The sequence below is a fragment of the Zophobas morio genome, unplaced genomic scaffold (assembly GCF_036711695.1).
Source record: "Zophobas morio isolate AGI-343-1 ecotype UQ-CSIRO unplaced genomic scaffold, CSIRO_AGI_Zmor_V1 ptg000016l, whole genome shotgun sequence".
NCBI classification, from domain to species: domain Eukaryota; kingdom Metazoa; phylum Arthropoda; class Insecta; order Coleoptera; family Tenebrionidae; genus Zophobas; species Zophobas morio.
Window position 1 is genome coordinate 5,940,896 of NW_026972121.1, and position 22,439 is coordinate 5,963,334.

A 22,439-nucleotide genomic window follows, 5' to 3' on the forward strand; every position below is an offset into this window, starting at 1 on the left:
GGTAAAAATGATAAATGCTAAGTTATATAATAAATGCTCAGTTAAAAAATTAATTCTCAGTAAAAATAATATATGCTTGGTGAAATAATAGCTGCTTAGTTAAATTAATAACTGTTCGGTTAAATAAGGAATGCTTAGTAAGAACCCGTCAAGTGCAGCACAACAAATGATACTCCTGCAGAAGGCGCAAATTAAAAAATGAAATATACTTAAAATGGACAACAAATCGGAAAAATCGAAAAATCAAAACACCCAAAAATCGAAGCATTAAAAAATCAAAAAATTAAAATATCTGAAAATTGAAAGTCCAGAAATTGAAAAGTTCTCAATATTCAAATCCTGAAAAATAGAGTATTGAAAACTTGAAAAATTGAGAAATCCAAGCATAAAAAAATAGTAGAATTGTGAAATCGAAACACCAAAAAACTCAAAAAAACAAAAATCTAAAATTCAAAAACCAAAAAATTGAAAATTCGAAACATCGGAATGTTCAAAAACTGAAACATCGAGAAATCAAAACATCAACAGTAGAGGAGTCAAAAAATCAAAAAATTAAGAAATCAAATTAGACGAAAATTGAAAAATCGAAAAGTTAATAATTGAAAAATTGAAACATTTTAAATGAAAAAAAAAAACGGTAAACCGAAAAATTGAAAAATCTAAAAATCGAGAAATTGAACAATCTAAAAATTAAACAATTTAAAAATCCAAAAATTGGAAAACCAAAAAATCTAAACCGAGAACTTGAAAAATCGAATAATCGAGAAAACAAAACATCAAGGAAAACAAAAAAATTAACGGAAAATCTAGAACTTCAAAATTGAAAAATTAAAATACCTATCAGAAAATTGAAAAACCGAGAAATCGAAACATCAAATAATGGAAAAATTGAAGAACCGAAACATTGCAAAATTCCAGAACTGAAATACTGAAAAGCTGAAAAATGGAAAGAACATTGAAGAATCGGAAAAGTGAAAAAATCCAAAACTGAAACATTGAAAAATTCAGAAATCGAAAAATTGAAAAATCACAATTGAAGAAAGAATTGAAAAAGCGAGAAATAGAGAAATGGGAAAATAAAAAAATCAGTTAATCGAAAAATTGAGAAATCGAAAAATTTAGAAACGTCAAAAATTGAACACTGAAAAATAAAAAATTTTTAAAATCGTAAAACTGAAACATCAGAAAATTGAGAAATCGAAAAATGAAGAAATTCGAGAAACCGAAAATATGATGAATCGAGAAATCGAAGAATCGATAAATTGAAAAATCCCAACAGTAATATATCGAAAAATTGAGAAATCGAAATCGAGCAAAACTCAAGTATCGTAAAGTTAATAAATTGAAAAACTGAAAATTATTGAAAAAAAAAATCGTATCACAAACTAAAAATTCAAAAAATCGAGAAATTGAACAATAAAAAAATCAAAACATTGAAATCCCAGTAAGTTGATAAATAGGAAAATTTAAAAAACAAAATTTTTTAAAATCCAAGAATTGAACAACAAAAAAATCCAAGCCTGAAAACTCAGAAAATCGAATGATCGAGAACTCAAAACATCAAAGAAAACAAAAAATCTAAAATTTAAAAATTCGACAAATTGAAAAATCATGGAACTGAAAAATCGAAAAGTCGAGATAGTGAGAAATCTAAAAACCTAAAACTTGAAAAAGTGAAAAATTAAAATATCGAAAAAATTAAAAACCGAGAAAACACAATATCAAAAATTTGAAAAACTGGAGGAACGAAATATTGCAAAATTCCAGAACTGAAATACTGAAAAACTGAAAAATGGAAGGAAAATTGAAAAAATCCAAAACTGAAACATTGAAAAATTCAGCAATCGAAAAATTGAAAAATCACAATTGAAGAAAGAATTGAAAAATTGAGAAATAGAGAAATGGGAAAATAAAAAAATCAGTTAATCGAAAAATTGAGAAATCGAAAAATTTAGAAACGTCAAAAATTGAAAACTAAAAAATAAAAAAATTTTAAAATCGTAAAACTGAAACATCGGAAAATTGAGAAATCGAAAAATGAAGAAATTCGAGAAACCGAAAATATGATGAATCGAGAAATCGAAGAATCGATAAATTATTGAGAAATCGAAATCGAGCAAATCTGAAGTATCGTAAAGTTAATAAATTGAAAAACTGAAAATTTTTGAAAAAAAAATTGTATCACAAACTAAAAATTCAAAAAATCGAGAAATTGAACAATAAAAAAATCAAAACATTGAAATCCCAGTAAGTTGATAAATACGAAAATTTAAAAAACAAAAATTTTAAAAATCCAAGAATTGAACAACAAAAAAATCCAAGCCTGAAAACTCAGAAAATCGAATGATCGAGAACTCAAAACATCAAAGAAAACAAAAAATCTAAAATTTAAAAATTCGACAAATTGAAAAATCATGGAACTGAAAAATCGAAATGTCGAGATAGTGAGAAATCTAAAAACCTAAAACTTTAAAAAGTGAAAAATTAAAACATCGAAAAAGTTAAAAACCGAGAAAACACAATATCAAAAATTTGAAAAATTGGAGAAACGAAATATTGCAAAATTCCAGAACTGAAATACTGAAAAACTGAAAAATGGAAGGAAAATTGAAAAATCGAAAAAGTGAAAAAATTCATAACTGAAATCTTGAAAAACTGAAAAATGGAAAGAAAATTGAAGAATCGGAAAAGTGAAAAAATCCAAAACTGAAACATTGAAAAAATCAGAAATCGAAAAATTGAAAAATCACAATTGAAGAAAGAATTGAAAAATCGAGAAATAGAAAAGTGGGAAAATAAAAAAATCAGTTGATCGAAAAATTGAGAAATCGAAAAATTTAGAAACGTCAAAAATTGAAAACTGAAAAATAAAAAAATTTTAAAATCGTAAAACTGAAACATCGGAAAATTGAGAAATCGAAAAATGAAGAAATTCGAGAAACCGAAAATATGATGAGTCGAGAAATCGAAGAATCGATAAATTGAAAAATCCCAACAGTAATATATCGAAAAATTGAGAAATCGAAATCGAGCAAAACTGAAGTATCGTAAAGTTAATAAATCGAAAAACTGAAAATTTTTGAAAAAAAAATCGTATCACAAACTAAAAATTCAAAAAATCGAGAAATTGAACAATAAAAAAATCAAAACATTGAAATCCCAGTAAGTTGATAAATAGGAAAATTTAAAAAACAAAAATTTTAAAAATCCAAGAATTGAACAACAAAAAAATCCAAGCCTGAAAACTCAGAAAATCGAATGATCGAGAACTCAAAACATCAAAGAAAACAAAAAATCTAAAATTTAAAAATTCGACAAATTGAAAAATCATGGACCTGAAAAATCGAAAAGTCGAGATAGTGAGAAATCTAAAAACCTAAAACTTTAAAAAGTGAAAAATTAAAATATCGAAAAAGTTAAAAACCGAGAAAACACAATATCAAAAATTTGAAAAATTTGAGAAACGAAATATTGCAAAATTCCAGAACTGAAATACTGAAAAACTGAAAAATGGAAGGAAAATTAAAGAATCGAAACAGTGAAACTTGAAAAATTGAGAAATGGAGAAATGGGAAAATACAAAAAATTCCCTTAAATCTAGTGTCGTGGATAAAGTGTCACGCTGCTTGTCAAAATGGGCGAATACGCCGGCGAAGCCGCCACCGCCGCCGTCCCCGGCGAGGGCGCCCCCGTCTTCGTCTCCACAACCGCCCCCTCCCTCAGCGAAGTAATCAAATACAAGAAACTCTCCTTCGAAGAAGCCTCCCGCTGCCTCAACATGTTGGGCAAAGACGAAACCGGGAGTCGCTACGCCTACCTCATGATCACGGCCACCGACCAGAAGCTGACCGACGTTTCGATCATCCTCAGTTTCAAGCACGTGTTTTTTCTGGACCTCAGCGGCAACTACCTCACCACTGAGGCCCTCCAGGTCCTCGTAGCGATGCCGTTTTTGATTCTTCTCAAAGCCGAGAGGAATCGCGTCGATTCTGCGTCTCTGGACACCATGCACTACCTGCAAGTCTTGGATCTCAACCAGAACCAAATCAAGAACGTGGAGAACATAAACCAGCCGCTGCTGGATGTGTTGGAGCTGAATTTTAACGATATTTATATTACGCGGTTCGAGACTGCCAACTTGGAGAAGTTGAAGCAGTTGGAGTTGAGAAGTAATTTGTTGTTTGAGATTAGCGGGACGTTTCCGCTTAGTATTGAGAAGATGTATTTGGCGGGTAATAAGATTAGTGTGATTACGTCGCCGGATTTTGCTAAGATGGCGCATTTGGAGGTGTTGCATCTTCGGGACAATAATTTGCAGCAGTTGGATGGGTTCTCGGAAGCGATGGTCAAACTCAAGTATCTCAATTTGAGGAATAATAAGATTGGAAACTTTAAGGAGTTTAAGAAGTTGCAGTGTTTGCCGAATTTAGAGACGTTGATTGTTCTGGGGAATCCTTTACCGGGTAACAAAATTTTCGTCAGTTTCTTCTTTCAAGAAAATCGCTCATGGTTGTTCTCATATTCTCTTCTATTAAATTGAATTTTTATCGCTTCTATGTAGTTTACACATAGAAGCCGTCTAGAATCTTGTCGAATTCACCTTAAGTTTTCTCGTTAATCTGAATCAAACACTGAAATCAAAGCTCTTCTGTTTCTTCTCTTTTGAAGATAGAATTCTTTTTAAATCCAGCATCGAAGTACAAATTCTATGCATTCTCTCTTTAAAGTTTCCAATTTTTCATCTAAATGATTCTTTTTTGGTTTTGGCTATAAAATGGCGTCCTCAGCTAGATCTGCTACGTTTTCTTCGACGTCACGTAGGATTTCAAACTTCTGTATCGCTTCTAGTTTAGAGACAGAAGCCTTCTAGAATTTTTTCGAACTTGTCGCACGACAGTCGAAGATCTTCTATTTTGTCTATTTCAATCTAGAATTCTTATAGAATCCAGTCCCAAAGTCAAAATTTTTCCCTTTAATGTGTGCATTTCCTACTATCAACTAAATTATCCCTTCTTCAATGCCACATAAAATTTCAAACTTATCTATCGCGTCTATCTCTAGAAATAATCTTTTAGAACTCGCTTTATTTAACTTATTTCACCGAAATCAAAGATCCTCTATTTCTTTCTATCATCATCTAAATGATTCGTTCATGCTTCCGGTTGTAAAATAGCGTCCTCGGCTGTCCTCAGCTAGATCTTCTATATATATTCTTCTAAGTCACATAGAATTTCAAACTTCCCTATCGCTTCTATCTCTAGAAAAAATATTTTTGAACGCGTCTTATTTAACTTCTCGCACTCAAATCAAAGATCTTCTATTTTTTCTCTCCCAAGATAGAATTTGTCTAGAATTCAGCCTCGAAGTAAAAGTTTTTTCCACCCTCTCTTTGATGTGATAGAAAATGCTATCATCATCTAAAGTAAATGAACCTTCCTTGGTTTCAGCTGTAAAACAGCGGCCTCTACTAGATTTTCTACATCTATTCTGCTAGGTCAACTAAATCTATAAAACTACCCTTGAGACTAGAAGCGAAAAAGAATTACAAACTTCTTTTTCGCTTCTAGTCTCAAGGGTAGTTTTATAGATTTTTTTAACTCATATTATGTATTTAACTTTTCCCTGGAATTTCAATCTCCTGCCGAAATCAAAAGTCTTATGTTTTCCCTTTTCTAGATAGAATTATTCCAAAATTTAGTTTCAAAGTAAAAATTCTTTACATCCTCTCTTAATATGCATATTTTCTATGTCGTCTAAATGATTCTTTCTTAATTCCGGTTGTAACATAGTGTCCTCAGCTAAAACTTCTACATCTATTCATCTATGTCACTTAGAAATTCAAAATTTTCTATTGCTTCTAGTTTCGAGACCGAAACCTTCTAGAAATTTGTCGAACTCACCGTGTTTAACTTCTCTCGGCAATGTCAAATCTCGCACCGAAAGCAAAGCTCTTCTGTTTTTTTTCCCTTTTCTAGGTAGAATTCTTATAGAATTCAACCTTGAAGTCAAAATTCCGTACATTTTCTTTTTAATGTGTGCATTTTCTATTCATCTAAATGATCCTTCCTTGGATTCGGCTGTAAAATAGCGCCCTCTTCTAAATTTTCTACATCTGGTCACATGGTAGTTAAAGCGTCTAAATCTACGTTCTTCCTTTCCTTTGAATTTCAATCTAGTGCCGAAATCAAAGGTCCTCTGTTTTTCCCTTTTCTAGATAGAATTCTTCTAGAATTCAGTCTCAAAGTAAAAAATCTTCTGTTAATATGCGCATTTTCTATGTCGTCTAAATGATGCTTTCTTAATTCCCGTTGTAAAATAGCGTTCTCAGCTAGATCTTCCACATCTATTCATCTGTCACATAGAAATTCGATTTTTTCTAGTGCTTCTAGTTACGAAAGAGAAACCTTGTAGAATCTTGTCGAACTCACCTTGTTTAACTTATCTCGACAATCTCAATCTCGTACCGAAAGCACAGCTCTTCTGTTTCTTCCTTTTTCTAGGTAACATTCTTCTAGAGTCTTCTAGAATTCAACCTCGAAGTAAAAATTCCGTAAATCTTTTCAATGTGTACATTTTCTATTGTCATCTAAATGATCCTTCCTTGGTTTCGGCTGTGAAATAGCGTCCTCTGTTAGATTTTTTACATCTATTCTTCTAGGTCAAAATTCTTTTTCGCTTCTAGTTTCAAGATGGAAATGTTCTAGATTTTTTTCAACTCATTTAACTTTTCCATGGAATTTCAATCCCGCACTGAAATCAAGAGTCTTCGGTTTCATCATTTTTCAGCATAGAATTCTTCTAGAATCCAGGATCGAATTCTAAATTCTATACATCCTCTTTTTAATCTTTGCAATTTTCCATGATATAAATTATTATTTTTTTGGTTAGACTATGAAATACCGTCCTCGGCTAGATCTTGTACATCTATTCATCTATGTTAAGTAGAAATTTTTATTTCTTTATTGCTTCTAGTTTGGAGACAGAAACCTTCTAGATCTTTGTCGAATTCACCTTGCTTAACTTCTCTGGCAAAGCTATTCTGTTTCTTCCTTTTTCTAGGTAAAATTCTTTTAGAATTCAAACTCGAAAGCCAAAATGCCGTACATCTTTTTAATGTGTGCATTTTCTATTATCATCTAAATGATCCTTCCTTGGTTTCGGCTGTAAAATAGCGTCTTCTGCTAGATTTTCTACATCTATTCTTCTAAGTTACATGGGATTTCAAACTTTTTTTTGCTTGCCAAGATGGAAGTTTTCTACAATTTTTTTGATCTTATTATGTACTTGACTTTTCTCTGGAATTTCAGTCTCGTACCGAAATCAAAGGTCTTTTGTTTTTTCCCTTTTCTAGATAGTGCTTCTAGAATTTTTGTTTCAAATTAAAAATTCTTTAAATCTTGTCTTAATGTATTTTCTATGTCGTCTAAATGATCCTTTCTTAATTCCGGTTGTACAATAGCGTCCTCAGATAAATCTTCATCTATTCGTCTATGTCATGTAGAAATTAAAATTTTCCATTCCTTCAAGTTTCGAGACAGAAACCCTCTAGAACCTTGTCGAACTCATCTTGTTTAATTTCTCTCGGCAATTTCAATCTCGCACCAAAAGGAGAGCTCTTCTGTTTCTTCCCTTTCTACGTAGAGTTCTGCTAAATAGCGTCCACTGCTAGATTTTCTACATCTATGCTTCTAGGTACGTAGAATTTCGAACTTCTCTTTCGTTTCTAGTTTCAAGATGGCATTTTTCTAGAATTTTTTTGAGTTCGATGTTTGATTTTTCCCTGGAATGTTGATCTCCTGCCGAAACCGAAAGTCTTCTGTTTTTCCTTTTTCTAGATAGAATTCTTCTAGAATTTTTGTTTCAAAGTAAAAATTCTTTACGCCTTCGGTTAATATCCGTATTTTCGATCTCATCCAAATGATCCTTTCTTAATTCCAGTTGTAAAATAGCCTCCTCCGGTAGAACTTTTACATCTACTCATCAATGTCACGTAGAAATTCAAATTTTTCTATTGCTTCTAGTTTCAAGACAGAAATCTCCTAGAATCTTGTCGAACTCACCTTGTTTAACCTCTCTCGGCAATCTCAATCTCGCACCGAAAGCAAAGCTCTTCTGTTTCTTCCGTTTCTACGTAGAATTCTGTTAAATAGCGTCCAATGCTAGATTTTCTACATCTATTCTTCTAGATCATGTGGGGTTTCAAACTTCTTTTTCACTTCTAGTTTCAAGATGAAAGTTTCCTAGATTTTTTTGGACTCATATTGTGTATTTAATTTTTCCCTGAGATTTCAATCTCGTGCCGAAATCAAAGGTCTTCTGTTTTTCCCTTTTCTAGATAGAATTCTTCTAGAATTCAAACTCGAAGTCGTTACCTCTTTTCTTTAGTTTGCACATTTTCTATCAACATGTAAATGATTCTGGTTGCAAACTAGCGTGCTCATCTACATCTTTTACATCTACCCGTCTATGTTATGTAGAATTTCGAACTTCTCTTTCCTTTCTAGTTTCAAGATGGCATTTTTTTTTGAGTTCAATATTTGATTTTTCCCTGGAATGTTAATCTCCTGCCGAAACCAAAGGTCTTCTGTTTTTTCCCTTTTCTAGATAGAATTCTTCTAGAATTTTTGTTTCAAAGTAAAAATTCTTTACGGCTTCGGTTAATATCCGTATTTTCTATCTCATCCAAATGATCCTTTCTTAATTCCAGTTGTAAAATAGCGTCCTCCGCTAGAACTTTTACATCTATTCATCTATGTCACGTCGAAATTCAAATTTTTCTATTGCTTCTAGTTTCGAGACAGAAACCTCCTAGAATCTCGTCGAACTCACCTTGTTTAACCTCTCTCGGCAAACGCAATCTCACACCGAAAGCAAAGCTCTTCTGTTTCTTCCTTTTCTACGTAGAATTCTGTTAAATAGCGTCCACTGTTAGATTTTCTACATCTATTCGTCTAGATCACGTGGGGTTTCAAACTTCTTTTTCACTTCTAGTTTCAAGATGAAAGTTTCCTAGATTTTTTTTAGACTCATATTGTGTATTTAATTTTTGCCTGGAATTTCAGTCACGTGACAAAATCAAAGGTCTTCTCTTTTTCCCTTTTCTAGATAGAATTCGTCTAGGATTCAAACGCAAAGTCGTTACCTTTTTTTCTTTAGTGTGTACATTTTCTATCAACATGTAAATGATTCTGGTTGCAAAATAGCGTGCTCATCTACATCTTTTACATCTACCCGTCTATGTTATGTAAAATTTCGAACTTCTCTTTCCTTTCTAGTTTCAAGATGGCATTTTTCTAGAATTTTTTTGAGTTCAATATTTGATTTTTCCCTGGAATGTTAATCTCCTGCCGAAACCAAAGGTCTTCTGTTTTTCCCTTTTCTAGATAGAATTCTTCTAGAATTTTTGTTTCAAAGTAAAAATTCTTTACGCCTTCGGTTAATATCCGTATTTTCCATCTCATCCAAATGATCCTTTCTTAATTCCAGTTGTAAAATAGCGTCCTCCGCTAGAACTTTTACATCTATTCATCTATGTCACGTCGAAATTCAAATTTTTCTATTGCTTCTAGTTTCGAGACAGAAACCTCCTAGAATCTTGTCGAACTCACCTTGTTTAACCTCTCTCGGCAATCTCAATCTCGCACCGAAAGCAAAGCTCTTCTGTTTCTTCCTTTTCTACGTAGAATTCTGTTAAATAGCGTCCACTGCTAGATTTTCTACATCTATTCTTCTAGATGACGTGGGGGGGTTTCAAACTTCTTTTTCACTTCTAGTTTCAAGATGAAAGTTTCCTAGATTGTTTTTGGACTCATATTGTGTATTTAATTTTTTCCTGGAATTTCAATCGCGTGCCGAAATCAAAGGTCCTTTGTTTTTCCCTATTCTAGATAGAATTCTTCTAGAATTCAAACTCGAAGTCGTTACCTCTTTTCTTTAGTTTGCAGATTTTCTATCAACATGTAAATGATTCTGGTTGCAAAATAGCGTGCTCATCTACATCTTATACATCTACCCGTCTATGTTATGTAGAATTTCGAACTTCTCTTTCCTTTCTAGTTTCAAGATGGCATTTTTCTAGAATTTTTTTGAGTTCAATATTTGATTTTTCCCTGGAGTGTTAATCTCCTGCCGAAATCAAAAGTCTTCTGTTTTTTCCTTTTCTAGATAGAATTCTTCTAGAATTTTTGTTTCAAAGTAAAAATTCTTTACGCCTTCGGTTAATATCCGTATTTTCTATCTCATCCAAATGATCCTTTCTTAATTCCAGTTGTAAAATAGCGTCCTCCGCTAGAATTTTTACATCTATTCATCTATGTCACGTAGAAATTCAAATTTTTCTGTTGCTTCTAGTTTCGAGACAGAAACCTCCTAGAATCTTGTCGAACTCACCTTGTTTAACCTCTCTCGGCAATCTCAATCTCGCACCGAAAGCAAAGCTCTTCTGTTTCTTCCTTTTCTACGTAGAATTCTGTTAAATAGCGTCCACTGCTAGAGTTTCTACGTCTATTCTTCTAGATCACGTGGGGTTTCAAACTTCCTTTTCACTTCTAGTTTCAAGATGAAAGTTTCCTAGATTTTTTTTAGACTCATATTGTGTATTTAATTTTTCCCTGGAATTTCAGTCACGTGACGAAATCAAAGGTCTTCTGTTTTTCCCTTTTCTAGATAGAATTCTTCTAGAATTCAAACTCGAAGTCGTTACCTCTTTTCTTTAGTGTGCACATTTTCTATCAACATGTAAATGATTCTGGTTGCAAAATAGCGTGCTCATCTACATCTTTTACATCTATCCGTCTATGTTATGTAGAATTTCGAACTTCTCTTTCGTTTCTAGTTTCAAAATGGCATTTTTCTAGAATTTTTTTGAGTTTGATTTTTGATTTTTCCGTGGAATGTTAATCTCCTGCCAAAACCAAAAGTCTTCTATTTTTTCCTTTTCTAGATAGAATTCTTCTAGAATTTTTGTTTCAAAGTAAAAATTCTTTACGCCTTCGGTTAATATTCGTATTTTCTATGTCATCCAAATGATCCGTTCTTAATTCCAGTTGTAAAATAGCGTCCTCCGCTAGAACTTTTACATCTATTCTTCTATGTCACGTAGAAATTCAAATTTTTCTATTGCTTCTAGTTTCGAGACAGAAACCTCCTAGAATCTTGTCGAACTCACCTTGTTTAACCTCTCTCGGCAATCTCAATCTCGCACCGAAAGCAAAGCTCTTCTGTTTCTTCCTTTTCTACGTAGAATTCTGTTAAATAGCGTCCACTGCTAGATTTTCTACATCTATTCTTCTAGATGACGTGGGGGGGTTTCAAACTTCTTTTTCACTTCTAGTTTCAAGATGAAAGTTTCCTAGATTTTTTTTGGACTCATATTGTGTATTTAATTTTTCACTGGAATTTGAGTCTCGTGCCGAAATTAAAGGTCTTCTGTTTTCCCTTTTCTAGATAGAATTCTTCTAGAATTCAAACTCGAAGTCGTTACCTCTTTTCTTTAGTGTGCACATTTTCTATCAACATGTAAATGATTGTGGTTGCAAAATAGTGTGCTCATCTACATCTTTTACATCTATCCGTCTATGTTATGTAGAATTTCGAACTTCTCTTTCGTTTCTAGTTTCAAGATGGCATTTTTCTAGAATTTTTTTGAGTTCGATGTTTGATTTTGCCCTGGACTATTAATCTCCTGCCGAAACCAAAGGTCTTCTGTTTTTTCCCTTTTCTAGATAGAATTCTTCTAGAATTTTTGTTTCAAAGTAAAAATTCTTTACGCCTTCGGTTAATATCTGTATTTTCTATGTCATCCAAATGATCCTTTCTTAATTCCAGTTGTAAAATACCGTCCTTCGCTAGAACTTTTACATCTATTCATCTATGTCACGTCGAAATTCAAATTTTTCTATTGCTTCTAGTTTCGAAACAGAAACCTCATACAATCTTGTCGAACTCACCTTGTTTAACCTCTCTCGGCAATCTCAATCTCGCACCGAAAGCAAAGCTCTTCTGTTTCTTCCTTTTCTACGTAGAATTCTGTTAGATAGCGTCCACTGCTAGATTTTCTACATCTATTCTTCTAGATCACGTGGGGTTTCAAACTTCTTTTTCACTTCTAGTTTCAAGATGAAAGTTTCTTAGATTTTTTTTGGACTCATATTGTGTATTTAATTTTTCCCTGGAATTTCAATCTCGTGCCGAAATCAAAGGTCTTCTGTTTTCCCTTTTCTAGATAGAAGTCTTCTAAAATTCAAACTCCAAGTCGTTGCCTCTTTTCTTTAGTGTGCACATTTTCTATCAACATGTAAATGATTCTGGTTGCAAAATAGCGTGCTTATCTACATCTTTTTCATCTATCCGTCTGTGTTATGTAGAATTTCGAACTTCTCTTTCGTTTCTAGTTTCAAGATGGCATTTTTCTAGAATTTTTTTGAGTTCAATATTTGATTTTTCCCTGGAATGTTAATCTCCTGCGGAAACCAAAGGTCTTCTGTTTTTTCCCTTTTCTAGGTAGAATTCTTTTAGAATTGTTGTTTCAAAGTAAAAATTCTTTACGCCTTCGGTTAATATCCGTATTTTCTATGTCATCCAAATGATCCTTTCTTAATTCCAGTTGTAAAATAGCGTCCTCCGCTAGAACTTTTACATCTATTCTTCTATGTCACGTAGAAATTCAAATTTTTCTATTGCTTCTAGTTTCGAGACAAAAATCTCCTAGAATCTTGTCGAACTCACCTTGTTTAACCTCTCTCGGCAAACGCAATCTTGCACCGAAAGCAAAGCTCTTCTGTTTCTTCCTTTTCTACGTAGAATTCTGTTAGATAGCGTCCACTGCTAGATTTTCTACATCTATTCTTCTAGATCACGTGGGGTTTCAAACTTCTTTTTCACTTCTAGTTTCAAGATGAAAGTTTCTTAGATTTTTTTTGGACTCATATTGTGTATTTAATTTTTCCCTGGAATTTGAGTCTCGTGCCGAAATCAAAGGTCTTCTGTTTTCCCTTTTCTAGATAGAATTCTTCTAGAATTCAAACTCAAAGTCGTTACCTCTTTTCTTTAGTGTGCACATTTTCTATCAACATGTAAATGATTCTGGTTGCAAAGTAGCGTGCTCATCTACATCTTTTACATCTATCCGTCTATGTTATGTAGAATTTCGAACTTCTCTTTCGTTTCTAGTTTCAAGATGGCATTTTTTTTGAGTTCAATATTTGATTTTTCCCTGGAATGTTAATCTCCTGTCGAAACCAAAGGTCTTCCGTTTTTTCCCTTTTCTAGATAGAATTCTTCTAGAATTTTTGTTTCAAAGTAAAAATTCTTTACGCCTTCGGTTAATATCCGTATTTTCTATCTCATCCAAATGATCCTTTCTTAATTCCAGTTGTAAAATAGCGTCCTCCGCTGGAACTTTTACATCTATTCATCTATGTCACGTAGAAATTCAAATTTTTCTATTGCTTCTAGTTTCGAGACAGAAACCTCCTAGAATCTCGTCGAACTCACCTCGTTTAACCTCTCTCGGCAATCTCAATCTCGCACCGAAAGCAAAGCTCTTCTGTTTCTTCCTTTTCTACGTAGAATTCTGTTAAATAGCGTCCACTGCTAGATTTTCTACATCTATTCTTCTAGATCACGTGGGGTTTCAAACTTCTTTTTCACTTCTAGTTTCAAGATGAAAGTTTCCTAGATTTTTTTTGGACTCATATTGTGTATTTAATTTTTCCCTGGAATTTCAAAAGTCTTCTGTTTTTCCCTTTTCTAGATAGAATTCTTCTAGAATTCAAACTCGAAGTCGTTACCTTTTTTCTTTAGTGTGCACATTTTCTATCAACATGTAAATGATTCTGGTTGCAAAATAGCGTGCTCATTTACATCTTTTACATCTATCCGTCTATGTTATGTAGAATTTCGAACTTCTCTTTCGTTTCTAGTTTCAAGATGGCATTTTTTTTGAGTTCAATATTTGATTTTTCCCTGGAATGTTAATCTCCTGCCGAAACCAAAGGTCTTCTGTTTTTTCTCTTTTCTAGATAGAATTCTTCTAGAATTTTTGTTTCAAAGTAAAAATTCTTTACGCCTTCGCTTAATATCCGTATTGTCTATGTCATCCAAATGATCCTTTCTTAATTCCAGTTGTAAAATAGCGTCCTCCGCTAGAACTTTTACATCTATTCATCTATGTCACGTAGAAATTCAAATTTTTCTATTGCTTCTAGTTTCGAGACAGAAACCTCCTAGAATCTTGTCGAACTCACCTTGTTTAACCTCTCGGCAATCTCAATCTCGCACCGAAAGCAAAGCTCTTCTGTTTCTTCCTTTTCTACGTAGAGTTCTGTTAAATAGCGTCCACTGCTAGATTTTCTACGTCTATTTTTCTAGGTCACGTGGGGTTTCAAACTTCTTTTTCACTTCTAGTTTCAAGATGGAAGTTTCCTAGATTTTTTTGGACTCATATTGTGTATTTAATTTTTCCCTGGAATTTGAGTCTCGTGCCGAAATCAAAGGTCTTCTGTTTTCCCTTTTCTAGATAGAATTCTTCTAGAATTCAAACTCGAAGTCGTTACCTCTTTTCTTTAGTGTGCACTTTTTCTAGCAACATGTAAATGATTCCGGTTGCAAAATAGCGTGCTCATCTACATCTTTTACATCTATCCGTCTATGTTATGTAGAATTTCGAACTTCTCTTTCCTTTCTAGTTTCAAGATGGCATTTTTCTAGAATTTTTTTGAGTTCAATATTTGATTTTTCCCTGGAATGTTAATCTCCTGCCGAAACCAAAGGTCTTCTGCTTTTTCCCTTTTTTAGATAGAATTCTTCTAGAATTTTTGTTTCAAAGTAAAAATTCTTTACGCCTTCGGTTACTATCCGTATTTTCTATCTCATCCAAATGATCCTTTCTTAATTCCAGTTGTAAAATAGCGTCCTCCGCTAGAACTTTTACATCTATTCATCTATGTCACGTCGAAATTCAAATTTTTCTATTGCTTCTAGTTTCGAGACAGAAACCTCCTAGAGTCTTGTCGAACTCACCTTGTTTAACGTCCTTCGGCAATCTCAATCTCGCACCGAAAGCAAAGCTCTTCTGTTTCTTCCTTTTCTACGTAGAATTCTGTTAAATAGCGTCCACTGCTAGATTTTCTACATCTATTCGTCTAGATCAGAAGTTTCCTAGATTTTTTTGGACTCATATTGTGTATTTAATTTTTCCCTGGAATTTGAGTCTCGTGCGGAAATCAAAGGTCTTCTGTTTTTCCCTTTTCTAGATAGAATTCTTCTAGATTTCAAACTCGAAGTCGTTATCTCTTTTCTTTAGTGTGCACATTTTCTATCAACATGTAAATGATTCTGGTTGCAAAATAGCGTGCTCATCTACATCTTCTACATCTATCCATCTATCTAACGAAAATTCCAACCACGTTCAATAAAAACATTTCCACCCTCCACAGGTACTTTAAGTGAAGAAGCGCCCCAACCCGGCGAAGGTGCTATTCCCGGTGAAGGGGGCCCCCTTCCCGGTGAGGGCGGCCCAATCAGAGACCCCGTACTCATCCCCCTTCTAGTGATCCTCCCGAAGTTGAAACGCATCAACAAAACTGTGATCACAATGCAAATAAAAGTAGAAGCCGAAGATATGGAAAACGACGTCTTGGAAGCGCTTCTGGCGGACGAAAACACCATCCAAGAAACCGATCGGACGACCACATCAGCCCCCACTTCCGATTACAAAGAAGAATCAGACGCTAACTGAGTTAATTAGTTGTATAAATTAAGATTTTGTTATTAAATTGCCGTCGTTTTGGTGTTAGTACTTGGAATTCTGTAGGTGCCGCAGGTGAAAATGTGGCATATACAAGAGTGAAAGGTGAGGCTTGATGAAATCACATTGTGTACTTTAGCGTGAAACACCTACATTTTAATCGTGACTTCGGGTTTTAATATTCGCGAGCTCTCACTGTTAATGAATTGCTAAACGATGTGTTTGAGTTTTTTTTTGGCGAGGGAACTGCATCATGGTTACATCATAGCTTAAATGAGCCAAAAATGTCGTTGATTTTAATCACATGATATTTATGTCAAAATTTTTGCGAGGTCTTATTAGGAGTAAGACGAACGAAATGATTTATTATACTAACGAACGGCGGAGAAACTGGACAGTAAATCTTTTATAAAGTGAACTGTGTCTAATAATTGTCGGATTGAACTTTTATACCGCAACATCTGCTTCGGTGAAAGAAGTCGTGTCAATTTAGTTTTAATTAAAGATTTAACTATTTCTAATTAATACGGTCGGTTTCAAAAATACTTACATCAGTCCATTTGTTTAAATCACAGGTACATATCTGAAACAAAGAAATGAGCTTAATTAGTGTCGTTTAAAATTGATAGTGTTACGAAGTTTTCTTTTCGCATTGAGGAAACAACTCACGACTTATAAAAAAAAAAAAAAAACATGAACCTAACTATGTACAGCATACATTAAAGATTCACTTTCTACGCGAAATTAAGATTCCAATGAGATTTTGTAGAAGCACATCGACAGAATACAGTGTTTTAACAAGTGAAACTGTTCGAAATCTGAATATCGAAACAGCTACCCGATTTAAACAATAGACTCACTTAATCTCCGAATATATGTTAACATTTTAAATGACCAAAGTCGTAGAAGTACGCAATTATGAAAGTTTTCGTGCTAATTTTGACTTACACTGAGTGTGTTGTGTAATAATTTTGAAGACATTGTCATATTTAAAGCGTATTTTGTCGCTCGAAATAAAAGAAATGTTACATCATAACCGCATTGCGCTTTAATGGTTCGCGGCACTGTAACACACCTCCTGTAATTAGAGCCATTATGACACAGATTTTCTGCTTGCTATCGTCGTTGGGTAATTTGTAAGCTGAAACCTCAAATTACGGCTTATTTGAGCGTTTTTATTCCTAGTTTAAAAAAATTTTCGCGATATGGGGGTTTATGTAACTTGAGAATGTGGGAAATGGAAAAACCTGTCGATAAATGATGTATAGAGGCGTTGTTGTGTAAGTGCTAATAATGTCAATAATGCCTTACATAATATTTTGTATTAGACGTGTGGTCAACCTTGGTATAAATGTTACTTCCGCATTAACTTGCAACCTGTAATAATTGGAAACCCACTCAAAATCGCAAGTAATTTAGTATCAAGGAATTCAATCAATTTTGTAATAACATAAAAAAAAACGATCGGTATTTGTGGTGCTTCCGAGGCGACGAATGTTACATTTTCACGGAATAAAATTTGCGTTTGAATGTTAATTAATAATAATTGTTGATAATAATATCCGTCGAGAAATCGAGAAATTGAAACACTGTGATTCAAAATTTTTCGTTTTCTTGATTTTTGGATTTTTTTTTATTTTTTTCTATTTTTTGGTTTTCGGATCATTCGTTTTTTTTTTCTTTTAGATTTTTCGAATGTTCGCTTTTTCGCCTAGGATTTTTCGGTTCTTCGATCGACTCTTCAAATTTTCAATGTTTTGACTTTTCGACTTTTGGGACCTTCCGACTTTTCCATTTCTCGATTTTTGGATTTTCCGACTTTCAACTTTGATTTATGGATTTTTGGATTCAATTTTAGAGCGATTCTTTAAATTTTCGATTTCTCGACTTTTCGTTTTCTTGATTTTTTTTTCACTATTTCTCTTTTTTTTTTGATTTTCCAATTTTTCGACTTTTGGATTTTTCGAATGTTCGCCTTGAATTTTTCGATTTTGGTGTGTTTGATTTCTTAATCGATTCTTCAAATTTTCATTGTTTCGATTTTTCGATTTCTGGACTTTCCGACTTCTCCATTTCTCGAATTTTTAATTTTCCAACTTTTCGAGTTCACAATTTTTGGATTTTTCAATTTCTCGATATTTCGATTTTTGAATTTTATGCTTTTTCGGTTCTTCAACTTCGATTTGTCGATCAATTTTTAAAATTTTAGATTTTTCTACTTCGATTTCTCGACTTTTCGTTTCTTGATTTTTGGATTTTTTCAATATTCCTATATTTTTTGGTTTTTGTATATTCCGATTTTTTAACTTTTGGATTTTTCGATTTTTTCGACCTTGCAATTTTTCGATTGATTCTTCAAATTTTCGATATTTTGACTTTTCGATCTTTGGATTTACGGACTTTTCGAATTTCAGATTTGTGGATTTTTCGAGTCTCCTATATTTCAATTTTTGGATTTTCCGATTTTTTGGCTTTTCGATTTTCCGATTCTTTGACTTTGGCATTTTTCGATCGATTCCTCAAATGTTTAATTTCTGGATTTTCCGACTTCGTTTTTCGATTTCTTGATTTTTCAACTTTTTTTTAATTTTTTATCGATTTTATTAAATTTTCGATTCTCAATTTTTCGACTTTTTAATTTTCGAGTTTTTCGATTTTTCGACTTATCCATTTTTCGAATGCTCGCTTTCTCGATTTCTCAATTTTCGGTTTTTCCAACTTTCCGAGTTGTCAATTTTTGGAATTTTCTACTTCGATTTCTGGATTTTTGGATTCGATTTTTCGATTTATTCTTAAAATTTTCGATTTCTCGACTTTTCGTTTTCTTGATTTTTGGATTTTTTCAATATGCCTCAATTTTTTGGATTTTCAGATTTTTTGACTTGGATTTTTCGATCGATTCTTCAAATTTTCGATTTTCTGACTTCGATTTTTCGTATGTTTGATTCGTGATTCGATTTTTTGACTTTTGGATTTGCCGATATTTTAACTTTCGGATTTTTCGATTTTTTCGACCTTGCGATTTTCCGATCGATTCTTCAAATTTACGATATTTGGACTTTTCGATTTTTGAATTTTTGAACTTTTCCATTACTCGATTTTTGGATTTTCGGACTTCGAATTTCAGATTTTTGGATTTTTCAATTTTCCTATATTTCAATTTTTGGATTTTCCGACTTTCTGGCTTTTCGATTTTCCGGTTTTTTGACTTTTGCATTTTTCGATCGATTCTTCAAATTTTCGATTTTGTTTTGATCGATTTTTTCGACCTTTTAATTTTTGACTTTTTCGATTTTTCGACCTATCCATTCTTCGAATGTTCGCTTTCTCGATTTTTCAATTTTTGGATTTTCCAACTTTCCGAGTTCTCAATTTTTGGATTTTTCTACTTCGATTTCTGGATTTTTGGATTCGATTTTTCGATCTATTCTTCAAATTTTCGATTTCTCGACTTTTCGTTTTCTGGATTTTTGGATTTTTTTCAATATTCCTCAATTTTTTGGATTTTCAGATTTTTTGACTTTCGGACTTTTCGATCGATTCTTCAAATATTCGATATTTTGACTTTTCGATTTTCGGATTTTTCTATTACTCGATTTTTGGATATTTCGACTTTTCGAGTTTTAGATTTTTGGATTTTTCAATTTCCCGATATTTCAATTTTTGAATTTTACGATTTTTGGCTTTTCGACTTTCCGATTTTTTGATTTTTCCATCGATTCTTCAATCGATTCTTCAAATTTTCGATTTTGTGACTTCGATTTTCGTGTTTCATTTCTGGATCGATTTTTAAATTTTCGATATTTTTGACTTTTCGATTTTTGGATTTTTGAACTTTTCCATTACTGGATTTTTGGATTTTCGGACTTTTCGAATTTCAGATTTTTGGATTTTTCAATTTTCCTGTATTTCAATTTTTAGTTTTCCGATTTTTTTAGCTTTTCGATTATCCGATTTTTTGACTTTTGCATTTTTCGATCAATTCTTCAAATTTTCGATTTTGTGACTTCGATTTTCGATTTTTCGAATGATTGATTTTTGGATTTTCCGACTTCATTTTTCGATTTCTTGATTTTTCAACTTTTGAAATTTTTGATCGGTTTTATTAAATTTTCGATTTCCCAATTTTTCGACTTCTTAATTTTTGACTTTTTCGATTTTTGGACATATGCATTTTTGGAATGTTCGCTTTCCCGATTTTTCAATTTTTGGATTTTTCTACTTCGATTTCTGGATTTTTGAATTCGATTTTTCGATCTATTCTTCAAATTTTCGATTTCTCGACTTTCCGTTTTCTTGATTTTTGGATTTTTTCAATATTCCTCAATTTTTTGGATTTTCAGATTTTTTGACTTTTGGATTTTTTGATCGATTCTTGAAATTTTCAATGTTTCAACTTTTCGATTTTTGAACTTTCCGACTATTCCATTTCTAGATTTTTCAAATTTTCGTCTCCTCGATTTTTATTTTAGTTTTCAATATTTCTCTATTGTTTGGTTTTTGGATTTACCGATTTTTTGACAATTGCATTTTTCGAATGTTCGATTTTTGGACCTTTCGATTTTTCGATCGATTCTTCAAATTTTCAATGTTTCGACTTTCCGATTCCTTTTTCTCTATATTTGAATTTTTGGATTTTACCATTTTTCGGTCTTTCGACTTCGATTGTCGATTTCTCGACTTTTCGATTTTTGAACTTTCCGACTTTTGGATTTTACGATTTTTCGGTTTTTCTACTTCGATTTCTCGATTTTTGTTTTTTTTTTAATATTTCTCTATTGTTTGGTTTTTGGATTTTCCGATTTTTTGGCTTTCGGATTTTTCGATTTCAACATAATATGATGTTTGATTTCCCGACCGATTTTTCAAATTTTCAATATTTTGACTTTCCGATTTCTCGATTTTTGGATTTTCCGATTTTTCTCCATTTTCAGATTTTTCCAGTTTTCGTTTTTCTCGATATTTCAATTTTTGGATTTTACCATTTTTCGGTCTTTCGACTTCGATATGTCGATTTTTTCCATCAATTCTTCAAATTTTCGATTTTGTGAGTTCGATTTTCGATTTTTCGTATTTTTGATTTCTCGACCGATTTTTCAAATTTTCAATGTTTCGACTTTTCGATTTCTCGATTATTCGACTATTGATTTTTTTGATCGATTTCTCAATTTTGTGACCTTTCGAGTTTTCAATTTTAATTTTTTCGACTTATCGATCGATTCTCCAATTTTCGATTTTTCGATCGATTCTTCAAATTTTCATTGTTTCGACTATTCGATTTGTGAACTTTCCGACTTTTGAATTTTAAGATTGTTGGGTTTTCCTAATTCGATTTATCGATTTTTGTGTTTTTTTTTTAATATTCCTCTATTGTTTGGTTTTTGGATTTTCCGATTTTTTGGCTTTCGGATTTTTCGATTTCGACATAATATGATGTTTGAAGTTTGATTTCCCGACTGATTTTTCAAATTTTCAATATTTTGACTCCCCGATTTCTCAATTTTTGGATTTTTCTACGTCGATTTCTGGATTTTTAGATTCGATTTTTCGATCTGTTCTTCAAATTTTCGATTTCTCGACTTTTCGTTTTCTTGATTTTTGGAATTTTTCAATATTTCTCAATTTTTTGGATTTTCAGATTTTTTGACTTTTGGATTTTTCGATCGATTCTTCAAATTTTCAATTTTCTGACTTCGATTTTTCGTATGTTTGATTCTTGATCGATTCTTCAAATACTCGATATTTTGACTTTTCAATTTTGGATTTTCGGACTTTTCCATTACTCGATTTTTGGATATTACTCAATGTTCAGATTTTTCTACTTCGATTTCTCGATTTTTGGTTTCTTAGATTTTTCGACTTTTCGTTTTCTCGATTTTTGTTTTTTTTTAATATCTCTCTATGGTTTGGTTTTTGGATTTTCCGATATTTTGACTTTCGGATTTTTCGAATGATCGATTTTTTCGATTTCGACAAAATATGATGTTTGATTTACCGACCGGTTTTTCAAAGATTCAATATTTTGACTTTCCGATTTCTCGATTTTCAGACTTTACCATTTTTCGTTCTTTCGACTTCGCTTTGTCGATTTTTCCATTTTTTGACCTTTCGAGTTTTCAATTTTAATTTTTTTGACTTATCGCTATCAATTCAAATAAACGCAAAAAGTGAGTTTACAATTTTAAAAATTGTGTAGCCATCCCATTAAAACAGTGTAAACACAGAAATATTTCATTACATAAGTTCGCACAAAAAAAAAAACAGAATAAATAGTTAGAAACCGCATATTTTAGAAAGGAAAATTCGTTTTATGTAAGAATAACACATAACAAATATCTATCTGATCAGGAATGTTCCAGGATTTAATCTACCAACTTTATTAACAATCAGTAGAATACAATTTGATGCATTGTTACACTTTCAAAGAATCAATCAAAAAGATGGCCAAAGTCACGTATCAGTTTTGAATATATGTAATTAAAATGTAAATATTTAGATGTACCGTTGCATTAATGTAAATCATACAAATGAGAACAAACTTTTTAACATATCTTGAATACACACCAAAACTATGCCACAAAAAAATTGAAAACATATGAAGCATTAACAAACAAAAAACCCATTTCATCGTCCGCCACAAAAACGCGTTAATAAACGTTTGTTTTTATTGCCTCGTCGATTATTGTCCGAT

The 22,439-nt window shown here is 32.3% G+C and overlaps 2 protein-coding genes across 3 annotated transcripts in view; one reads left to right on the plus strand and one right to left on the minus strand.

Moving 5' to 3' along the window:
• The window catches only part of LOC135129651 (uncharacterized), a 66,265-nt gene that overhangs the window by 15,867 nt on the left and 27,959 nt on the right, over positions 1-22,439 (minus strand). For both annotated transcript variants that reach the window (XM_064056874.1, XM_064056875.1), the window contains exon 2: positions 16,299-16,331. The gene's annotated coding sequence lies outside the window, so the exon portion shown is untranslated. The remainder of the gene's footprint in view (positions 1-16,298; positions 16,332-22,439) is intronic.
• Positions 3,617-15,796, plus strand: LOC135129555 (leucine-rich repeat-containing protein 23-like). The gene is made up of 2 exons (XM_064056732.1): positions 3,617-4,463; positions 15,438-15,796. Exons 1-2 carry the CDS (start codon positions 3,635-3,637, stop codon positions 15,737-15,739), a joined length of 1,131 nt encoding a protein of 376 aa, XP_063912802.1. The 5' UTR covers positions 3,617-3,634; the 3' UTR covers positions 15,740-15,796.

Bases quoted from the DNA above. Each gene is read 5' to 3' on its own strand.
- LOC135129555 (XM_064056732.1), top strand. From the start codon at position 3,635: ATGGGCGAATACGCCGGCGAAGCCGCCACCGCCGCCGTCCCCGGCGAG. The intron at 4,464-15,437 runs GTAACAAAATTT...CACCCTCCACAG, and splicing joins TCTGGGGAATCCTTTACCGG to GTACTTTAAGTGAAGAAGCG.